The sequence below is a fragment of the Dryobates pubescens genome, chromosome 26, assembly GCF_014839835.1.
Source record: "Dryobates pubescens isolate bDryPub1 chromosome 26, bDryPub1.pri, whole genome shotgun sequence".
Lineage (NCBI taxonomy): Eukaryota > Metazoa > Chordata > Aves > Piciformes > Picidae > Dryobates > Dryobates pubescens.
In genome coordinates this window covers 12,475,968-12,498,724 of record NC_071637.1, presented here as the reverse complement: position 1 = coordinate 12,498,724, position 22,757 = coordinate 12,475,968, and the positions used below count along the sequence as shown (strand labels likewise).

Here is a 22,757-nt window from a genome sequence, read left to right as displayed (position 1 = left end):
AGCAGTAGCATAGTAGCATTCCTCTACTTAGTGCATCATTTTGGGTGACCAAAAAGTCTTTTCAGTGGTAACAATTTGAAAATCATTCTGCCTGGTGTCATTGTTAAGCTGTGAGCGCAGATGAAGCTGCAAACTGCCAAAGCCTGACAATGGAATATTGTCAAATCAACACTGCTATTGCGTTTTTACGTAAGGCATTGTGACGTTGCAGGGGGGTTTGTCAGTAGTTCGTGTAACCTTCCCATGCTGTTCGCTTCCCTCTCTGTCCCTGCATGCCCCCAGTACCACAGAGTGCTGCTGAATAGAGAAGCAGCAGATACAGCACAAGGAAACTACCTTCTTTTGCTTTAAATACCTTCAAGGTCTGACTTAAAAATTCACAGATATGAAGCTTATGATCAACGTTTTAGTCACTGGAGCTCTGATACAAAAGGCAGTCTTCCTATGTCCTTACCTCACCCTGTTGTGTCTGGGGTTGCAGCTTTTGTAGTAGCTAGTTCTCATGCTTAGTGCTGAGCATCTCTGGACAAGAAATCTAGTCCTGAGCTCAGTGGGTGAGTAAAAAAGCAGGATGAGAAGCATTTCTTTTCTAAGAGCTGTTCTGTCCCTGTGTAAATATCCTAGATTTGAAGGTTTAAGGTTATAGATTTGCTGTTATTTTTAACCATGCTTGTACTTGTATCCACTTGCATTTTTAACTGAAAATACTTGTGTGAACCTACACATAGTTTCCTGTCTTTTTAATAGCATAGAATAATAGCTGTATTGATACTGTTCATTGTTTTCAGGGCAGTGTACAGAGAGCAACTAAGTATATTTTGCTGCTAGTACTGAGTGAGATCAGTGATGGTTGTGTATCATCTGTTTCAGCTGGTCTTAGTGAGAATACATCTGTTGAAACTCCCAACCAGCCTTAAAGCACCTGTCACCTCAGGCAGACAAGGAACTGCACTGTGTCACCACACACCATCTCCTTGTGCGATGCACTATCTATGGGAGATGATGCCATGTGGTTTGATGGAGCCTGTCAGGCATCCTGTGTATCAAAGTTCTAGCTGGCATAAATATTCCTCAGTGGTTTGCTTTTTTTGTATAGAAGATTATTCCCTATATGAGTAATTTGAATGACAGGTGTTGCTAATCTGAAAAACAGCAGTAAACCTCAGACTGTGAATTCCAATGATTAGTTTGGAGCTACTAAACTGATAGGCTGGAAAAACCTTACATATTTATTTATTGCCATAGAGTATCAAAGGATTTTCCAGGCTTGCAGTCTATTGCCATGTGTACCTGCATGTTCACTAATACTGCATTATAGACCTGATTATGGGTAAAATACCACTGCTGAGTCCAGTGGGACCTTTTTTCCAGGTAGCTGATGTTTTCAAACTGCCATAGCATGCTGAAATGTGTTACTCTTAGCAGCAGTGTTGCCAGTCCTTAAGCATAATTGGGCCATAAATTGCTCCTTTGGAGGTCTTGATAGATCAAAGCAAAACAATATAGGTTCTAACCACTTGAGGTTTTTTATTAAGCACTTTTCTTCTGTCTTACGTTTTAAAACATGTTTATAACTTCAAAAGAGTAGCATGACTCTCTAAATGATCAAGTATACATGAGTGAATACATAGAAATTGAGTTCTTGCATGATAAGGCAGACTTAATATTGCAAAGGTCTTTTGTTTAGTGGAATAGATTATTAGTTTTAAACTTTGGTTTATGTTTTCATACTGTGCAAAAGTAGCCAACCTGACTGTTTTGCATGAAGCATTTCTTACAGAATACTGAAAAGCATTGAGTTCTTACAAAAATCTCAGAGGTGCAAGGGCTGAGCACCTCTGAAAGTGCAGCCAAGTGCATCTGCTTTAATCCTTAGTAGAGTGCATCTGCATCCATAGTGAGAGGAGAATAGGTGACTGTTTTTGAAGTTGTATTTCAAATTACAGTGTCACAGGCTGGACTTTTAAAGGCAGTTTGGTAGCATGAAGCTGCAACTGCAGTGCTTGTGTGCTCTGCATGTACCGCAGGCATCAGACCTACAGTCATAAGTTTGTTTTTAAAAGTTCATAGTGTGTGCTGATAAGAGTTTGCAAGACTTGGTGCTCAAAATAGCTTGAGCTCATGCACTGCACGTGCCACTTTTTACACCAAGATTTACAAACACTTGGAAAGAAAATTCTTGTGGAAGGTTTGACCAATAGGCAGCATACATTCCGTAGTTATTTTCTTACCCTGAATTACTGCTTCGAGCTTTCCCAAATAGTTACAGTTTTACATGTATGGAAAGCAGAATATAAAATGTCAGTGTTATTAACCTGGGACTTCAAAATTGGAAACCTTGAACGGTTTCAGATGTTCTCTTAAAAAGAGCATGTGGAAAATAAGCTCAATCAATGCTCTTTAAAATATGTTACTTTTAGAATGATGCTTTGTATTGCATCAAGGCTGTTGTGCAACAAACATGGGCTGACCAAATTAGAGATGTTTGAAGAGCTAATGGGCCCTTGTTGTTTTGACCTTACTGGATTCTGGTATATTGCTTCTCAAAGAGATGGGACTACTCAGAGTATCTGCCCGGTAATAATTGTTTCCCCCAACTGACATCTTTAAGGATGAGGACTGTTGTGCTTAGTTTTTTGTTCAGGAGTCCATGTTTGGAACTTTGTGGTCCAGTTGCACAGATCCATGTAGTGAAGGTCCAAAACTCCCTTAAATGTAGCTTCTGAGCAGATAGAAAAATATTCAGGTGATTTTCTAGGGGGCAGGAGCACCTTTATACAGGGCTGCTGTAACGGTGCAACATCTTTGAAACTGTGACTGAAAAGAAACTGTATGAAGTTCTTTGTTTCTGAGTACTTCAAGAAATAAAGTGAATTGTGTTGTGTACAATAATGTGATAAGAGGTAGGAAAACTGGTGAATTTGTTAAAGCATTAAGTCAGTGTTTTGCTATTACAGATGCTGATAAAAGCCTGCAGAAAAATTGTAGCTGAGATTGTGCCCTGAGATTAGTCTTTTGCCATGTAGGAGTTGATTAAGCATTTAGAGGTCATTGTTGACACATGGTAGAATCATCTTGTAAAATGACAAAACTTGTGTACTTTAAAAACACTGTTCCAAGTACTGTCTTCTCCAGCAATGCTGTAATTTCAAAACCAATGCCTGTGCATTCTTTAGCAGTATTGTCAGCTTGAGGGTTCAAAGTTTTGGTTTGTTTTTTTTTTTTTCAGATGCTTTGTTACTCTCTCCTGATTTATGCTTATGTACAAGCATCTCGTACTAAGTGTTTCAGGCGCCTGTTTAAAGAAAGGAGCAGGTTGGAGAGAGTGCTGTAGGTACACAGTAAGGACAAGATAGAGTTGGTACATCTGGACAGTTTTCTCTGCTAGTTTAGTTGAAACTGAAATCTAGAAACCTTTCCTTTTTCCTGTATCTCTTCTCCTTTTTTAACCTGCTGAGTGAATGTTAGTACTTAAGAAAATTTGTTAGCTTGATCCTAAAGATTAACATTTTTTCCTGAATAAACAAGATCCTACGACACTCAGTTGAACTTGAAGACAGGAGCTAGGAGGATAGGTTGTCTTTTTGTGATTATTTTTTTTATGTCTGCACTCATGACCAGTATTCCTATTAGCAGGAATGCAGCTGTAGTAGAACTGCTAGCAAAGATTTGCTGTACTTTGTTTTAAATAATGATAATAAATCTTTGTTATTACTTCCATCTAACTCAGTTGAACCTGCCAGTGGCTGATGACAGGGGATGAGACTAGGTCTCAAGTTGTGCCAGGAGGGGTTTGGGTTTGATATTAGGAAAATTTTCTTTCCCAAAAGGGTTGTCAAGCCCTGGAACTGTCTGCCTGGGGAAGTGGTGAAGTCCCCATCCCTGCAGGTATTTAAAACATGTAGATGTGCTGCGGAGGGACATGGTTTAGTGGTGGATTTGGCAGTTAATGGTTGGACTTAATGATTGTAAAGATCTTTTCCAACCTAAACGGTTATTTCATTCTGTTCTATAATTACTGAATTGTGAGAGTGTCTCACATGCCATTTCTGTGAGGACTACATGATGGGCCCCTTCCTGACTTTAAACCAAGTGCTCCAGAACTCAAAACTGATGCAAATGACCTCTCAACTGCAGTTGAAACTTACTGTTGGTTCTTTCTAGAAGGAAAGTCTTGGGAGGACACTGCTGCTGTACTCTGCAGACCTAGGAAGATATACAACATCTATTCAGACCTTCAAGGCTATCTTTAGGGCCTTAGAGGCTGGAAACTTCATGTTGTGTTAAGCGGAAGATTAACTCTTATAGAAACCAATGTTTTTTACCTTGTCCCTAAAAAAGGATTCTAACTTAGACCTTTGATTGTAGCAGCTTTGGGATGGGAAACCTACCTGAATGCATAATTTAAAGCATGAGTTCAGGTCCTTTAGACTTGAGCAGTCATAACCTTTTGGAGCTGGTGTAGTTGAAAAATAGTTTATGCAGGAGTAGTTCAGTTTCCTTCAGTAATGAGCTGGAGTGCTGGGCTGTCAGGCAGAAGGGAAGGGTGTCAGGCTGAGAAGAATCAAACTATCTTTTAATCATAAACTAATTTGAGTTACCTTTCTTTTCCATACTGCATGCAGCATTCTTTGGGTTTCTTTGTACTTGAAGCGTGTACCCTGGAAGTGCCTGAAGTAATCAGGAATATACCTAAATAAGGAAATCTACATACTTCATAATTTAAAGAAATGTAGAAAGGATCAGAAGAAATAGTATGAAGTAGTGGAATGTACTTGTTTCTATTTCTCATTGACTAGCAAGCGAGTTCAAACATATCCTGATTATAGTTTCCCTGTATGTTGCATGTGCTGCCAATATTATGCCTGTTAACTGTGTTGGCATGGCTCTATTTTGTTAAAAATGTCTGTAATGTACAATGTTAATAGGAGCTTCTTGTAGTACTTATAGTATGCTTTACTCTCAAAGCATTTTACAAAACTTAATCCTTGCAGCATGCCCGTGTGGTTGGTAAATAAAGTAGTATGAACTCAGTTTTAGCGCTGGGGGAAAGAGCAAGTTGGAGAAGTTCTGACTTGCCCAAGGCCATGAGGGAATCAATATTTTGCCAAGACTGGAGCTCAGAAGTCCCATACTTGGCACATAAAGTTCCATCTCTCTTTCTGAAAGATAACTGTGGATTCTTCTGAGGAGCCCTTCTGGGTGAGGGGTAGGTTTTATGTTCAAATCAGCAAAAGGAACATTTTGCTTTGTTTGAAATCTGCCACATCAGATCTACCATATGTCGCCAGACTGGGAGTTGTGTTTGTTCTTCTTGCAACTTCCATAAGTGAGGAATCTTGCATGATTAGCTTTGAACCCAAAGAACGTGAGACTCTCAGAGCTGTGTAACAGAATTTGTGCGGTGGGGTGTGTGTGTGTTTTGGTGTTTTGGGGTGGGGTTTTTTTTTGTTAAAGTGATTGTCATGAGGTGTTTTGCATATCTGATAAGTATCCCTTGAAGTGATGGGATCTAATGGGGATTTGGTTAAGCTATGAAAGCTGATAACTTTTCATATTACTCAGTTCTGTTGTGGAAAACACTGTGGTTCCCGACAGCCTTCAGAAGTGCATGTACAGAGTTGTTTCACGTGCTTGTCTGCACTTGCAATTGTGGTTTTTCTGGGGTTTTTGGGTATCAGTGGGCTTAGGATCCAAGGTTGTTGGTCAATGACCTGGAGTGAGTGACTTACTTCTTTTGAGCCATTTTTCACTCTGCTACTCTGGGAGTTACTTGATGTTTCTGTATTCAGTGAGCTAAACAAATTTTCCCTCTCTGACTATATGTGGGTTACTTCTAAAATGCAACATCTTGGTTTGAGGACCACAAACTTGGATGCTGCCCAGGACTTGAATCACTTCATAACATAGGATGCTGATGCAGCATTAGCAGTCTGAGGTGGAAGTGCAACATTTTTGGGCACTGATACGACACAAATCAGTAGGTATCACAAACTCTCCTCAAATGAAGTGTTTCAGTGTATGAAAAGTCTTATTATTGTTTGTCTTTGCTCTTTGGGGAAATGGCATGTAAATAGAATCCTAAAAAATGTATGAAGTAGTTCAGGAATGCATTTGAAAAGACTGATAGTAGCCTCGCCTGGGTTTTAGCAAAGGGAAGATACCTGCTTGTGGAAAGGTCGCTTTCTGTTCTCAAAAACTGTATGATCAACTACTGAGAGTCAGCTTAGTAGCAACTGGATGTAGAAGTCACTTAAGGACATAGAATCATAGAATCAGTAAGGTTGAAGGAGACATGTTACACGTTTTTTCTTACTATGTGCAGTTTTTGTCACAAATACCTGAAATTGGCATTTTTACTTGAAAGAGACTAACTTTTGACAGCATTGTTCTGTGTTGAAGCTGTGAATGTTTAACTCCATTTATCTGACTGAATCTATTCCTGCAGTGTGATGCCATTGCTTCATGTTAAAAAGAATGCTTTTGCCAGTTAGAAGTCAGTAAGTGTTAGCATGTTTAACTTATGTTACTCATACTGTCTTTTGTGAAAGAAGATTTGAGGAGGTAGTGGTGTGAAAAAAAAATAGTTTTTCCCCCAGCTGAAGGCAATAATAGAAAAAGAATTTTTAATTGTACTTTTGTAGAGAGGTTATTTCAGTTATGTTACAAACTGTAAAGCTGTATGCAGAGGAAAGCCAAACTCCAGAGACAGTCTGTGGCACTCACAAGTTACAAAGGGCTTTTTCTGTTCACAGCCACAGGGATGTTCCTGTGTACGAATAGTTGTGTGATCTGTGAATGTTGCCGAAGTTTCCCTGGTGCACTTCTGGGACTGAAGCCTTAGTGTATCTCTGTCCCTTTGACAGGCTGCACAGAGTTGTCTAACAGAAACAGTGGCCGTGGAGATATTTAAACTTTGGGTTTGTGGTGTTGTTAATTCATTAACTTTTATACTAATGAAGGTCTTGCCTGAATGCAAGTTTATACTGACACAATTTCTTGAAGGTTGTAAAACCTTTCTTGTCAGGATACAGTTTTTGCTCTATCAGCCCTCTTGCATACTGCTTCCTTATAAGACAAGGAAAATAATTTATACAATAAGCATCTTATACAAAGATGCAGTTGTGTCCACACTGGAGATGGCACCATGAAATTGTTGGGGCAAAATGATCCAATTTCCAGCTCAAATACTGAGAGAGGGTGTAAAAACCGGTGCACAGACCAGGCTGTAACTGCACAGGTATAAAGACTGTGTGATCACTGCTACTTCAGATTAGATGAGATTTTATTCTCATTGAGACTGTGGACACAGGAATAGAGCAAATTGGGGTTTTTTAACCTTTTTAGGACAGTTTTACCTCAGCTTAATTTGGAATTTCTTACCCCTGTTCTATTCTGTGGTAATTTCTTTCCAGAAATGCTGGTTGTCTTTTGGAGGTCAGGATGTTTCAAGGAACTAAGAACCAAGTTTTTGCCATGAAGCCTCCTTTCTCAGTAATTTTCTTCTGGTGTCATTAATGTAATACTTAAGGCCTCAGCAACAATTATTTCAGATTATATTATTTATAGCTTTAAGGGTTTGTATAATATAGAATATTTCTTGGTGAGAACAAAACCTTTATTATCATCACTATATACTGGTATAGATTATCAATAATCGAGAAAGGTGATAATTATAGGGAATAGATACCACTGTGTCCTGTTCACGCAAATGAGATCTGTACAGGCAGAGTGCAGCACCTCAGTAGGTATTGTGCAAATGTAGATCATCTTTGGCTCTGTAACCATTGTCAGGCTAGAAATAACATTCAAAAAGACGAGTTTCTGTACTTGTATTACCAGTCATCAGAAAATTACACGTTGAACATAAAAGACTGATTCTCAGCAAAGTGCAGAAATAGGTTATAAATCCTTTCACCCAGGGACAGTTCTTTTACTGTCTGTTTGTACAGGATTTAGTGCAATGTTCAACTCAGTTGCCAAGCTCTTTTTGTGGGATTTGGAAAAATATAGTGATAAAAAATGAGCAACTTTTTGTCAGTGCTGGGCTCTGTTTATAAATGGGAACGATACATGGAACATGATGTATCTTAATTGTGATGCTTTTTCCCCCTTAAAATGCATTACTAAAATCCTTTTTATAATTCCCCCCCACCCCCGCCATAGGGTACCAAGACAACTAGTAACACAAAACTCATATCAGTATGTAATACTACTTTACACAGCTAGCATGACTGTTCTAAGATGTGTATTGAATCAAGTAAGTCTCTCTAGTAAAAATGGTCTAACCTACCAGCATAACTTGATTAATACATACTTCTCAGAGTAGCTGAACTGTTAAAAACTATCACTGTACTTTTGTACTAGATAAAGCTGGGTAGACTCTTTACAGACAACCAGATAGATCAAACAGAAGAATGTGTGCTCTAGATACTGGAATATATACAAAACCTATGTAATGAGTTGTGGCGCCATGCTTTAGTCTTTCTAAGATTCTTTGAGGGGGCAGCAAGGCTATAGTCAGCTGTCTCTATGCTTTCCTTCAGTTTATTAATCAAATATTTCTGTAAGGGAGGGTTAGATTTAGTGCCTTTCTCAGAATGTAATAACATCAGGTGCATCCAGCAGAGGTGGTGGTGTGGCAGGTGGGACCAGTTGTGCTCAGATGAGTCAGAAGTACCAGCTCTAAGGAGCAGCACTGAGGAATTGCAGCACCTCTGGCAACAGTCAGCAAAGACTACCAGAAGAGTGTTTGCTGAGGAATCAGTATTAGGAGGTGGTCGGAAGAAAGTCTGGAGTAGGATGGCTGAGAGTGGCTAAACTCTGGAGAAGTTTATGAGGAGCTGTTAGTTTTCAATGCACGTGTGCAGTCAGGTTTAAGGGTGGACTGGAAGATAAGTGTTCAGACCACGAACTTCATCCTTTTGCTTTTGTTCTTCTTTCCGCCCCCCGCCCAGTGTATCACTTGGTTTTCTTTCCTTCCCTCTCCTCCATGGGGGAGGGGAGAGAAGGCACTAATTATTTGTGTTAGTCATACCCAGTCATTAAGCTTAGTCATTACTCAGGACTGTGCATTTGATGGTTGGTAAAAATCAAAATAAGACTGGATTTTTGTTAAAACTCTTTCTGAATTCAGGCTTACAGGTGTGACAATGCTTTCATTTCTGCGTTCAGACTACCTGAAAAAGCAGTTCCATTCAGTAAGTGTTGCTGTCAGCCAAATGATGGGTAACATCACGTCCACACTGATAGTTTGTGTTTGAACTCAGAGGCATAGTGTTTGGTTTACCCTCGAAGCAGAGTAAGTTCTCTTTCAGCAACGAGAGTCACAAACTTGCAGGCTGTGTCTGCAGAGGAGGATTTGAAGGGAATGTTTGCACTGAGGCTGTTCTGGGCAGCTGTTAGCCAGTGGAATTGTCTAATGTTGGGTCTCTACGGCTCTTGGTGAAAAGGTGGCATCATCAAAGGATTTTTGGTCACTGCTAAAATTACAGAGTGTATACTCAGAGCAGGTCATTCACTGTGGGGACAAATTAAAGAAATGTATTTACTGTGTGTTTTCGGGTACTTGGCTGGTTTAGGATGTTGCTTCTTAAAGGAGGATATCATGGATTTAATGTGTTACTCTTCAGTATTTATATATATTCAGTATTACAGGTTGGACTTGATCCTTGGGGTCTCTTCCAGCCTTAGTTATACTGTGATACTGTGAGTATTTTTGTGCAGGCTGTGGTCCATGCAACGTGTTACAGTCCCATTTCATCAAGTGCTTGAAGAGCACAGTTGCTGATATGCCTTGGTATAGACAAACTGCCAGAAATGAAGACAAGCAGAGTTTTTAAATCTCTTATTTAGAGTATCAGATCAAAAGAATTAGTGATATTTCGTCTGTGTCTTCCTTTCTCAAAACCAAATCCGATTTTGGTGAAACAGCATCTTTGATATAAGTACATGAAAATTAATGGCAGAGCTAAATCTGAATCACTTGGAGATCAATAATTAAAGTAATTGGTTTAGCTCTCAATAGTGTTTTTCTTAGTTCTTTCTCATCAGACTAAAGACAGATTTGTGTGATGATTGGGTTGCAGTTTGACAGAGTGCTCTGGTATTTTGGCTTTGTATGCTTGACTAGTAAGGAATGTTAACATACTTTCAAAGAAGATAGCTTTCTAGAAAAGCTAAAATAGTTTCACATCACACTGTTGTGGAAGTGTTCGTCAGTTGTTGCTATATAAAACGACATATTTCCCAGAACACTTGTTACACATCCTCTTCAGCTGAGCAGGTAAGATTGCCGCCCCCCCACACCCACCCCAGGGTCACTTTTAAACACAGTGGCTTTTTGGCACTCCAACATGACGTTATTCCCTTAATAGTGTTCTGAAAAGGCTTGTGAATCAATAGGTTACAAATGATTCACTTCTCTTTTTAGACAGAGTTCTGCAGTTTACCATGCAAGAATTCAGTTTCAAAAGTAAGCTTTTACTATGGAGTTAATCTCTTCTGACTCTTTAGTAGGAAGACCCAAAAGCAACTTTTCATAATGTGAACTTGTGTCCTTGATTGTACAAGATACATTTTCTGTGCATTGCAGTCGGGCTTCTTGATGATTTTTAGAATGTGTCTTTTGTCTCTGTTGGCAATGATTGTAACTCAGCTATTCAACAATTAGTGTTTCATAGACCATAACTGTTAGTTATGATCTCTGTGTGTGCAGATTGGGCATGTGAGGAGGGTGGTGATAGGCAAATGGAGTGCTGTAGTAAACTATTGCTGTACTAAAATTTATAGGCATTGTATCTGGGGAAAATGTGACTTTATTCCAGTGTGACATGAGTTGAAAAGTGAAGGGACTGATGTGCTTTTGTAACTCTGTACCAAGTTCTTGTCCGGAACTCTGTTCCATCCCAGTTTTTTCTGTGGTGTAAAGTTTAGAGCCTGTCAAGTGGTTTGTGTCAAAGATGCTCTGAAGCAACAGCTGACAGTCATGTTTTTCATGGCAAGCTGTAGCTCACCTGAGGCACAGCAGGTGCTGAACATTTAACAGGCAGCTTTAAGATGTTAGGCATAGTGTGCACTAGGTGCTCTCCATACAAGCATGTGCAAAACTTCAGCACTCATTGCTTTAGAGTGCCCACTACTGATACAGAAGGTGAGGGGATCTGGTACAGTGTCTCAGGGTGCTTCAGCGTGCTGGACAGCTCTGTCACTGCCTGGCTGGTTTAAGGCCTGTAGTCCTGCAACTCAGCAGGGGATGTGTCTATGACTAACTCATGTTTGTACAGGCTGACCTCATCTGTGCCAGTGCAGTGCAAGCACTCCTGGAGCAGGTGAAGTCACAGTTGTGGGTTCATTTTCAGCTGGCTGGTTAGCAGGAGCTGAAACCTGCACTCTGTAGACCTCTCTGTAAGCACTTTGGCTTAAAACAGCTTTACAGAAGTCACAAACCAGCCACACTTGTTGAGAATCTCCAGAGCCTGGATCACTGGTAGTGTCAAAGGCTTTGGCAAGAAAGTTGAAGTAAAAGGTTTTGGCTTTTTTTCTGGATTTGTTGTGCAGTACAGATCACCTGAGGTTCTGAGCACTAAACTGAGATAGTGCAGCTACTGTGAGGGTGCATATGTCTCATAAGGTACAAAATAATGTGTGTTCAGTAATACCTAATTGATAGCTGTGTGGCCATTTAAAGTTCTGTGCTATTCATCTTGACTTGTAACCATTGTTTTTCATGAGTTGGTGTACAGATTGTCCCTCATGAGTTGATACACATCTGGTGGTTTATTATAGAAGCTCTTCTTTGACATACATAATTCTAAATTTGCTAGAAGTTGTCTTGGTATTGGAGAAGATTCATAGAATAATAAAATGGTTTGGGTTGGAAGGGAGATTAAAGATTATGTAGTTCCAACCTCCTGCCATGGGCAGGGAGGCCTCCTGCAAGACAGGTTGCTCAAGGCCCCATCCAGCTTGGTTTTGAACACTTTCAGGCTTGGAGCCCCCACAACTTCTCTGGGCAACCTGTTTCAGTCCCTCAGCACCCTCATGGGGAAGAATTTCTTCCTAATGTTTAATCTAAGTCCAGTTTATTCCAGTTTGAAGCCATTGCTCCTTGTCCTGACTTGATGTCACTACCAGGTTATCATTTCCTTTGATGCAGTAACAGACCCTATCACCCAGCTCACTTCTGCTGATGGTTCTTCCTGGTATGGACAGTGATCTTTTTCTCCAGCTGTCTTCAATATTCTTCTGGCTTTTTGTATTGGGAAGATCTTAGAAACATTGTACTTCTGTAAAGGTTTCATCGCTCCAGGATCTCAGTATAGCCTGATCCCATCATCTACGGAACGTTGACTCATCCCCTTTTGCTTGATATGGCTTTTGTGATCTTTATGAGATCAACTTTCAGAACCTTATGCGCCCTCGCTTCCCTTTTTGTTGCAACAGAATATCTACTGACAGCACAGAAGAGATACTATTATACAGCTTTCTTGTGGTAATATGGCACAGCCCACTTCTGATTACTGTCAAGGTTTTTTGTGGTGTCAAATGTTTGCATCTTGCTACAAATGAGTATGTGCTTGAGAGCTTAAGATATCAACTGTTTGGACATTGCCATAACCTCTTAGTGAACTTCCCTAGCAGATCTAGTTGGGATTTGAAGATTTGTGTTGGTGGACTTTATGATCAATACCCGTCTTTTTCAGAGGTATTTGTTAGGGCTCTGATTGCCTACACCAGACCTCCAGTTATTCTTTCAGGCTTGGACATTCTTTCTGAATATCATCATGTGTGTTTATTGAAGGTGATGCTTTGCTGCCTAACAGTTTTCCCTGACCCTAACTGCTTTTTCTCTGAAAATAAAGTTAAATTACATTTTTACTCTAAGAAGATAATTTCCTCAGGAGAGACACCAGAAAAGGGTATTCTCCATACAACGTGAACATCATGCATCCATTCATTCTTCTGTCATGTCTCAGCTACTTAAAAAAAAATTATTAAAAGCCTGAGTTCCTTAGTAATGGTTCTGCATTGATCTGAATTAGACCATGAACTACATTGTAGGTAAAGAGCAAAATCTATAAGCTTGAACCTTCTTTTATTCATTGTCTGCATCAGAGAGATATTGTCACTTGTGATCCTATGGGATACTTTCTAGGTTTTATATTTGCCAGATAAGCAAGAGCTTCATTATTTCATGCTGGTGGGCCCAGTGCCAAGCATGGGCATCCCTTTTTAATGATCCTCATGTTGGGTGCTTGCTGACGGTAGCTGAAGTCTTTCAGTATGTCACCTAGTATAGGAATTGAGTCTCTGAGAAATAGAGCATTTATTCTGAGTGAGACTGACAACTAGATAGGTTGCTGTTTGAGTGGCTACCTGCTAGGTGTGATTGTCAGAGGTGCCAATTTGCTGGACTCTGTATTTCCTCAGAACACTAATCTGAAGGCGCCTGCTGTATCTGCAGAAAGTTTTCACTCTGTCAGTGGCAAGGCCAGTTCCTATAAATGTTATTAATCTAGATTTACCCATGAAAACTGGTTAAAACAACCAGGAAACTGGTTTGGTTTGGATGTAGAGATTCTCTAGCTAGAAAGCTGTATACCTCAGGAATTATGCAGATAGAGGGGCCTGCAAAGGCTACAAAGGTGGTGTGTTTGGTTGGTGTGGATTTTTTTGTGTATGGGGTTTTTTTGTTGTTGTTTTGGGGCTTTTTCCCCTTTAGTCTTTGCTAAGCCAGGTTGTGTTTCAAAGAAAGAAAGAAGAGCAATGCATTAGAAAAAAAGGCATGATTTGTATTTTTTTGTGTGTGTGTATGATATGGCTTGGCCAAAGCTCTTAGCATTTTATTCTATTGCCTGATTTTACAAGTTTTATTAATCAAACCCCTCCAAACAACAAACAAAAGCCCCAAAGCACAACACTTTGCAAATGAAGGTATTAATAGAAAGGGGAAAAAGCTGGCACAGTGTCGAGTCATGCACCTACATTGTATAATGAACTTTTCCATTCATATGCTCTCAAAAACCAAAGAGACCCAAGAATGTCTCCACAACAAGGACACATGAGATGACCATTTTACTAGTCAGGAGCACCATTTTTTTTTTTTTTTTCCCCATAAGGAACAATCCAAGTCAATTATTTTAATCCTTCATTTGGAGCCCTGATGAATTGTTTAATTCAAACTAAAATATGAGCCTCTTTCAGGATTCTCTTAAGCCTCTAACTTCTAACAAAAATGGTAATTAATTTTAATTTTAATTAGTTTTTTAATGAGGGACTTGGAAAGAATGCTTGAATGTTTGCATTTTTAATAGTGAATATTATTTTAGAGTGCATGGAATCAGACTCTCTCGGAAAAGGAAGGCAGAGATACTTAAAATGGCCAAGTTCTGTTGTCACTCTTCTAATTGAGCATTTCCAATGATCTTTATTAGCTGTTTGGTCTCAAATAACAAGCCATGCATTTGTGGAATGAAAACCTGGATGGTAAACTTGAAATAGAAAGATATTTTTCATCCTAAATGTAAATGTGTAGCTGAATTTAATTAGAGAAGTGAGGCACCTTGGTACAATTCTAGCTGTCTTCTGGTACCTGGGACTCATTTCTGATCTGCTTCACACAGTGTTTGCACCTTGGTGCATTGGAGTTTGAAGTTGTTATACTTATCTGTGTTTAAGTACTTAAAATATAAGTTTTGCAACATGAGAGAAATGTTTTGTTTTGCTTTGGGGTTTTTGTTTGTTTTCCTACACACATGGATGTTGTTTCCTCCTTTATTCCACTGCAACAAATGAATCAGCAGAGGGGTGGTTAATGTATCTATGGAGAGAGGGGTTAATACGGACTTAACACTGACTTTGTTTAGAATTGAGAAATAAATGGGACTTTCTTTTTAATTCTTAATCAAGTTAGCTCCAATGAGCCTTCTGAACTTCACTGTAAATCCACTTAATGCTAGCTTGGGTATAGTTCTGGGTTAGTGAGTTGCTTTTTTATCTAATTGGGTTGGAAAAGCATCTGTAGCTGGGTTGCGTGGAGAGGAGCTGAGAGAGCAGTTCAGCTCTGTCTTCCTGCTTAAAGAATTCTCTACAAGGCTGGAAAAGTGTTGAGTGTTCAGTCAGAAGTGACTTACGTTCAAGCTGGTTTACTGGTGAATTTCTGCACAGAAATTGCAATGAAGAAGTTCCTCACAATCTGAATTTTTACATTATTTCTTAAATCACCCGTGTACTAATAAGATATAATTTAAGGCAGGTAAAATGTCTCATATCATCATACCATGATTAAAGTTCATGCAAGACTAGTCTGATGTTTGTAATTGTCTTTAATGCCTGTCTATAGCCCATTAAGTATGCACAGCTCTTTGTCTATCAGTGGTATACCCTAACTTAAAGACATGTTAGAAACTGTACAAATTGAAAGTAACTACGTATCAGATGAGTGCAGTCTGGAAGCACCAGTTAAATAGGGACAGATAGGAATGTAGCTCTGTGTGACTTTTTTATTATAACTCAATACTTGAGGGGCAATTCAGACTTCCTGGAGTTAGAAATTTAACAGGATAGTGCTTACAGGCAGGGTTTGAATTACAAATGATTGTTTTGTCTGTCTGCTGCCAAAAATTAAACTTCCTTGATATGTTTTCTAAAGCTCACATTAATATGCTTTTCAGCTGTCTGTTTCAGCAGTTGTGCTATGTTAACGTGTAGGCATGTTCTAATTTTGCATGTAGCTCAGGGAGAATGTTTCATTGTTCAGGCATTGTGCTTGCTCTCCAGCGGTAGGCAACCTTCATCCCGTGGTTATCTCCCATCTCTCGCTCCTCTCATTCACGTTTTGGGAAGCAAAACAAAGAGTTGACAGTGCTGGTGTCCCGAGGGGTGGTTGTGCTGTTGCAGGACACTAACTGCTTAGTGCGAAGCCATTCCTGAGCCTGATGTATGTATTGAGATGGAGAGGGAGCAGGTAGAATAGGGCTGTGTGCCGCTGCCTGAGGCTATGAAGGTTCTCATGTGCGGGTGAACTGCTTTGGGTTGGCGCTTTCAGATAACTGCAGTCGTTTTTGTGCTGAGAGACGTTTAAAAAGCAAACAACTCCCCTTCCCCAAACTAGATTTAGTATCTCTTGCGTTGCTTCTAGAAGGGAAAAACTATTTAACTCTTTGAAGCATTTTAATGGTATGTTAGCTGTGGAATATCCCTAATCCCAAAAATGGTTTTAAGCAAAAAGTTTCCTGTGGGATGTCAGTATAATTTTGTGCCATCTAATGGCCCCTGAAAGCACAGGCTTAAGTAGCTGCATTGGACTTTTCAATTGCTAGAAACTAACTGGCAATCAACAAGCCCTGATGTGTGATGTTGCCTTGAAAATAGGTCTTCTAATCAGACTTCCACTGTACTGATGCTTTCAGTTAAAGTAGTTTTGAAGATTTCCACTGATTCAGTGTTTAGATTATTCAGCTGATTTTTTGTGAGGGGTGACAAAAATGGGCAACATGAGTTCATTTCCCAGGATTTTTGGTTTGCACATTGGAAGAGAGCAGCAAATTCTGTTTGTGTTGGTATGAGCCTGATGTAGTAGCAGGGCACTCCTCAGCCTTTAATATATTTAGTTTCTTTGGATTTTGTTAGTAGCCCTCTCCCCACAGTGTGAAGCTGATGGTAAAAAAAGTAGTGATGACAGTAGTGAGCTGCTGCTAAGATCCAACTCTGTATTTGCTATTGGGTTTTTTTAATTTCTTGCAGGCTGTGGTAGTGCATGGCTTAGCTCTTCTAATGAAAATGCTTCCTCCTATCCTAAGTTACAGGAGAAAATAACTTTCTGGGATGAAAATGTTGGTTTGGTTTTGGACTTTTTCTCCAGTCTGTACGATAAGCTTTCCCTTTTCCTCTTTTCCTACATAAGACCAGTTTCAGAATATTTGATATAACACTTGTCCATAGCATGTTGCAGTCCCACCTTACCACTTAAGTAGGGAAGTCACCTTTTTGCTGTAAATTAGTTTGTCTCTTTGTGACTATGCTTCATTAAAAGAGAGTTAATGTGAAGAATGTAAGGAAACAATCAGGAACAAATGAACTAATAGTCTGGTTTTCTTTTGAGCTCATTTTGTGGAAATCAGTATATGGATAGTTGCAGTTTAATTTTCAAACAGTCCAAGAGAACAGTTTAAGGTGTTGTCTAGAAACATTTCAGTACTTCAATTGAATAGAGAAGCAAATACAAGCTCAATTCTTTTGAAGGTGCTTTGAGGTGACATAGAATAGATCTACAGATATTGCTGGGGAATGTGTAGGGTTTTATTCACTAAAAACACTTCAGATAAACTTTCTGATTTCAGTAGTGCCTCTTGATTTTCCTGGTAGCGTTTCCTCCTGTAGTTTGGTGCTCAGTGTACCTAATTTTGAGTGCCCAGTTTGTTTCCTTAGGTGGCTTTTTCAGAGCTGATGAGGTCCTAAGGCTGTCATGGACTAACTGAAGCGTGCCGAATGAATGAGCTCTTGGAAAGCAGTTCATGTTGTCCAGATCCTGTTTGTGCCTTCAAGAAAAACAGGCTATCATCTGAAAATCTGCCTGTTAAAATCGGCTTCCCTATAGCTACCCAGTGGGGTTGAGTCTATTGATCTGAGTGAGTGAGCAGGGAATGACTGCCTCATTTCCCTCTCCATTTTATTTTTCTTTTGGGGTGTAGTGTGGCACAAGGCAGTCTGTTGCAGATGCACATGAGAGGGATTATGATTTTTATAGCCACTTTCATTACTAAATTTGTTATGGGAAATTAATTTAAAACTTGACAATTGTGTTCCTGTTGATGGTGAAGCCTATGTTTGATGAGATTATTTTTCCCCTCTTAAAGAAAAGCTAACAGGAATCTTGCCTAATGGCAAGGTTTTCTTTTATTTGCAGTGCTTCATAAAACAAATCTCTTACTAAAGAGCAGGTAGCATTTTAGCCTGATTGCTAATTACAATCTCTAGTCACATGGAATTTTTTGGTTGGGCTACATACAACTCCTGTGTTCTGATGCACACCACACTGAAGCTGTTTGATAGAGAAGGAGAATTTGTGTAATTAAACGATTCTAAACAAAATGTGATAATGCAGCTGGGTGGTTTGCTTTTATTCGAACCCACATTTGTTATCTGTGTGGTCCTTCAACAGTATATTAATTCCATATGCATCCAACTTGGATAAAAACAAACTGAAAAAAAAATGTGTTCTTTCATATTTGAAAAGGATGTTTGTTTCTTGACCGGTTTCTCTTTTGACAGGCATGGTCCTTGTACGCAGTGAGAATGGGCAGTTGCTGATGATCCCTCAGCAAGCCTTGGCGCAGATGCAGGCACAGGCACATGCCCAGTCTCAGCCTCAAAATACAATGACTCCTCGTCCTGCTACACCTACCAGTGCTCCTCCAGTGCAGATATCGACAGTGCAGGTTAGTTCAGGAATTTGTAGTCTTAAAGCTGTAAGATTTCTTTTTTTGCCTGTGAAGAGTATTACAGAAGGTGAGGTGTGATGTTAGTGATTTGAAGAAAACATTGATCAAACTGGCTTTTTCCACATGGCATAAGGATTGCCTCTTGTTCCTAATTCTGTTACAGTTTGGCTGCTACTCATCAATAATACTTTTTCCTAGCTGAATGGCATTAAGTTCAAAGCTGTTTACTATAAAGATCACCATTCAAGACTATATATGGTTAATGCGTAGAACTCATTTCCCCAAAGAATCATTATGCTTTATATAACCAAAAGAAAAAGTTACATATGGTTATATGACTGAGGTCATCACTACTGCATGAAGTTAAGACTTGGAATCCTTCTCACAGTTTTATAGTGGTCCAGTTGTGTTTGTTTTTATCTGTTACACAGGCAACTATCCAGAGGGAAAAAGTCTAGATAAGACAGATTATATTTAAATACAGGACCTAATACATTTGTTTTTTTCCTCTTCCCCAGGCCCCAGGAACACCTATTATTGCACGACAGGTGACACCAACTACTATTATCAAGCAAGTGTCTCAGGCTCAAACAACAGTGCAACCCACAACAACACTACAGCGTCCTCCTGTTGTGCAAGTGAGTTTGTAAAATATAACATTATAGGTGAGATGCATCTGTTGTTGAGGTTAGCTGGAAACCTGCTTGAGAAGGCAATTCCGTTTCCTATATTTCTGGCTAAGTGCATGGAGGAAATGCCTTCTTGATATCTTTTCTACAACATATGCAGATCTCAATTTATTGTGTATTTTGGGTATGTAATTTGTATGCAATACTGTTATGATACCTATTTGCACACATTTTTAAAGGTATGCTGTTATTAGTTTGTATGAACACAGAACTGACTAAAGTAAAATACTTTTATGCTTTCTGTCTCAAGAAAGTGACAGCAATTCCCTTTCGGATTTGGAGCTGTGATCTTATTCCTCTGATGGATCTCTGGTCCTCATGAGTTCTGCAGCAAAATTCACCATTACAAACTGGACCTCACTGGCAGCCTTCTTTTCTACTGGCCGCCTCTCTCTTACATGAGTCTCTGCTTTGGTCTGTGTGCTTAGGAAGGGTCTGATAATGCAGGAAATAAATAGTGGTGTCTTAGCATGTGGGCTCTTCTGATAGCCTGCCTTGTATTAATGATAGGCTTCATTGTAGATTTATTTTTTTTCTGAGGGGTAGTGATGTGAGCTTAAAGCAGTGCAAAAGTGTGAAATTCTCCACATGGCTTCCAGGCAACAGTGATACAATATGATTGCTGTCTCCTAATCTGTCTCATTATGCTTTCTTCATCATTTGAGTAGAAAGGATTAGAGAGTTTTAATTTAAAACATGCAGGTTTTGCTGTGCATCCAGTTAACCTTTTTCTCCTCAGAGAGCCTTTCCCCGTGCCAGCGATCCTTCCAGATCTAAGAGTTAATTTACCTAACTGAGGCTTCATAATTTGCACTGCTGTTACACTGGACAGGAAAATCATTCCATCTGCATATCTTTTGCTGTAATGAGCATAGCAAAGACTTCATTTATCCTGATTTTGAAAAATGAGACAAATTAAATCCTTGTCTCCTTTTTTGTCTCCCAAAATACCAAGAGAAGTTAGCTTTGGCAGCACTGGAGCCTCTTTTCTTATGCATCTTTATATGCTCTTTATAACTAGCAAGTTTAGAAATGATTTGTTAAAATCCTGAGAGCCAGCTTTAGCTTGGTAAAAAATTACTACCTGTCTGACTGTGGTGGTGGTGGTAGTAATTGGACTGTGTTGAAAGTCCATGAGTGACCTATGTGTGAATAGGTCTTGTTTACAATGTTGATTTTGTGAAGGTGGTATTCTTACTTTGAATTACCAACTTGTCTACAGAAGCAGGATAATGTTTTGTCCCATTGTTCATCAAAAAGAAATAGATAAAACCTGAGATTTCTGTTGTGCCACCTTAAAAATTCCTCTGATTGGAAGGGGCATTTAAGGGAAAGGCAGAAAAGAAGCACTCACATGTGGCACTTGTTTTAATGAGATTTTGAAATCACAGTAGGTGAGGGTGTGTTTATTCTTTTGCTGTTTTATTCAGTAACCACAAATCGTGCAATTCTTAATCAACTTTTAGGATTCCTGTTTGGAAGGTGCAGTATTTTGTGCCATCTGGTGGCTTTTTCTTTCCACTGCAACAGATGACAGATTAGTAACTTCTTTTAATAGTAGCTATGAAAGATGTTCTGCTGTCCTGTAGGTCTCTTTCTTTTTGATGGTTCAGAAAAACAGGTATGTTCCAAGTAAAATAATCTGTTTGTATTCTCTGCAGCCTCAGATTGTTCTGGGTGGTACTGCACAAACAACCACGTTGGGGACAGCAACAGCTGTACAAACTGGAACTCCTCAGAGGACAGTGCAAGGAACAACAGCAACCTCCACTATTGCCACAGTAAGATACTGAGTGCATGTAGAATCTTTGTGTCCGTTCACATATGTATGTGCTTGTACGTAGATACATGCATGTGAACACAGATTGGACTGAAGGGTGGTAAAGATGCAGGAGTTCTGTGAACTGTTGGTCTTGAAAAGATAAACTTTAGTAGAATCATGCAGTTTACAAAGTGTGAACACAGGACACCTGAATTTGAACATTTGTCAAAGTATTCATTTTGATTTCAGTGACAGTTTAAAAGCACTCTTTTTAAAAAATACATTAGCTGTGTCTCAGAGAAGAGTGAATTGTTCAGCAGTGCAGAGTAGAGACAGTATGGGAAGGGATAAGAAGTTGGCATGAACTCATTGAAAAGGAATCTGTGCACTAGGAAGGAGGAGCCTTGCTATAATATTTATTTTCCCGTACATGATGTGCTGGTTTTTTCTAACTTCATCAAAAATAATTACTAGATTTTGATAACAAATGTACAATACCTATATACACACACACACATACATATATATATATTTATGAAGGACAATAATAATTTCAGTCTGTCTCTCAAGTGATGAGGGACATGAACCTATAAATATTCTGCAGTAATGAACTAGAGGGGGTCTTTCTTTCTCACTTTATATGGTTAGATCGTGTATGAAAAATGTTTGTCTTCTCTTTGACTGTTTCCCTTCTACCCCTCCTCCATTCTGTAACAGGAAACTATGGAAAATGTGAAGAAATGCAAAAACTTTCTGTCCACGTTAATAAAACTGGCATCATCTGGAAAACAGTCTTCAGAAACTGCAGCTAATGTGAAAGAATTGGTACAGAACTTGCTGGTAAGAAAAACTCATTCAAGTTGGGAGAAACAGCAAAAAACTGATTTGGGGACTTTATTTTTTTATTTTCTTGAGAGGAGGGAGGTTCTAAAATTGAGATAAACTGGAAGTTCACTTTTTCTGAACTGAAATAAATGCATGTGTTTTTCTTCAAGCTTGTACATGAGACATTACTGCTTGTATTCATGCAGGAGAACATGAATTGAAATAAGAGTAATGGAGGTGGGGACTCCTTAAAGTCTACATTTTTAAAATTTTATTGATAAAGCAGTAAATGGATGAAATACTCTACAGCTGGTGCAATAGATTGGTGTAGGAAATCACAATTTTTCACAAAACTGAAGCAAGCAATATTGTCTGAAGCTGAAGTGAAAGCTTGACAATCCTCAGTACTTACAGAATGAGTACTAGTATTGCTTAGCCTAGTTGTTACCAACCTTCAAGTGAAGGTAGAGCCGTGTCTTCCAGATTTTATCACGATAGCCAGAGGTTGTCACAAGACTGAAAGTCAAAGTGTCTCTTCCAATGAGTGTTATGCATTTAGCTTTGTGAGGGACATCTTATCCTGGAGAAGAGGCGACTCAGGGGTGACCTTCTTGCTCTCTACAACTACCTGGAGGGAGGTTGTAGACAGGCAGATGTTGGTCTCTTCTCCCAGGCAGCCAGCACCAGAACAAGAGGACACAGTCTCAGGCTGTGCCAGAGGAGGTTTAGGTTGGATGTTAGGAAGAAGTTCTATACAGAGAGAGTGATTGCCCATTGGAATGGGCTGCCCGGGGAGGTGGTGGAGTCACTGTCATTGGAGGTGTTCAGGAGGAGACTTGATGGGGTGCTTGGTGCCATGGTTTAGTTGATTAGGTGGGTTGGATTGGTTGATGGGTTGGATGCAATGATCTCGAAGGTCTCTTCCAACCTGGTTTATTCTATGTATACTGGGGAGGCGGTATCACCTGCCACATTTCTAGCATCTGTCTTTTGAAGATATGATGGGCACAACTTTAGTTATATGAAATCAAGGAACTC

General features: G+C 39.4%; 1 protein-coding gene across 1 annotated transcript in view; it reads left to right on the top strand.

The window, feature by feature from the left end:
- The window catches only part of TAF4 (TATA-box binding protein associated factor 4), a 39,005-nt gene that overhangs the window by 3,507 nt on the left and 12,741 nt on the right, over positions 1-22,757 (top strand). Inside the window, exons 3-6 of the mRNA XM_009909967.2 lie at positions 18,274-18,440; positions 18,962-19,081; positions 20,794-20,913; positions 21,612-21,734. Of these exons, the coding sequence (XP_009908269.2) occupies positions 18,274-18,440; positions 18,962-19,081; positions 20,794-20,913; positions 21,612-21,734 (530 nt within the window). The remainder of the gene's footprint in view (positions 1-18,273; positions 18,441-18,961; positions 19,082-20,793; positions 20,914-21,611; positions 21,735-22,757) is intronic.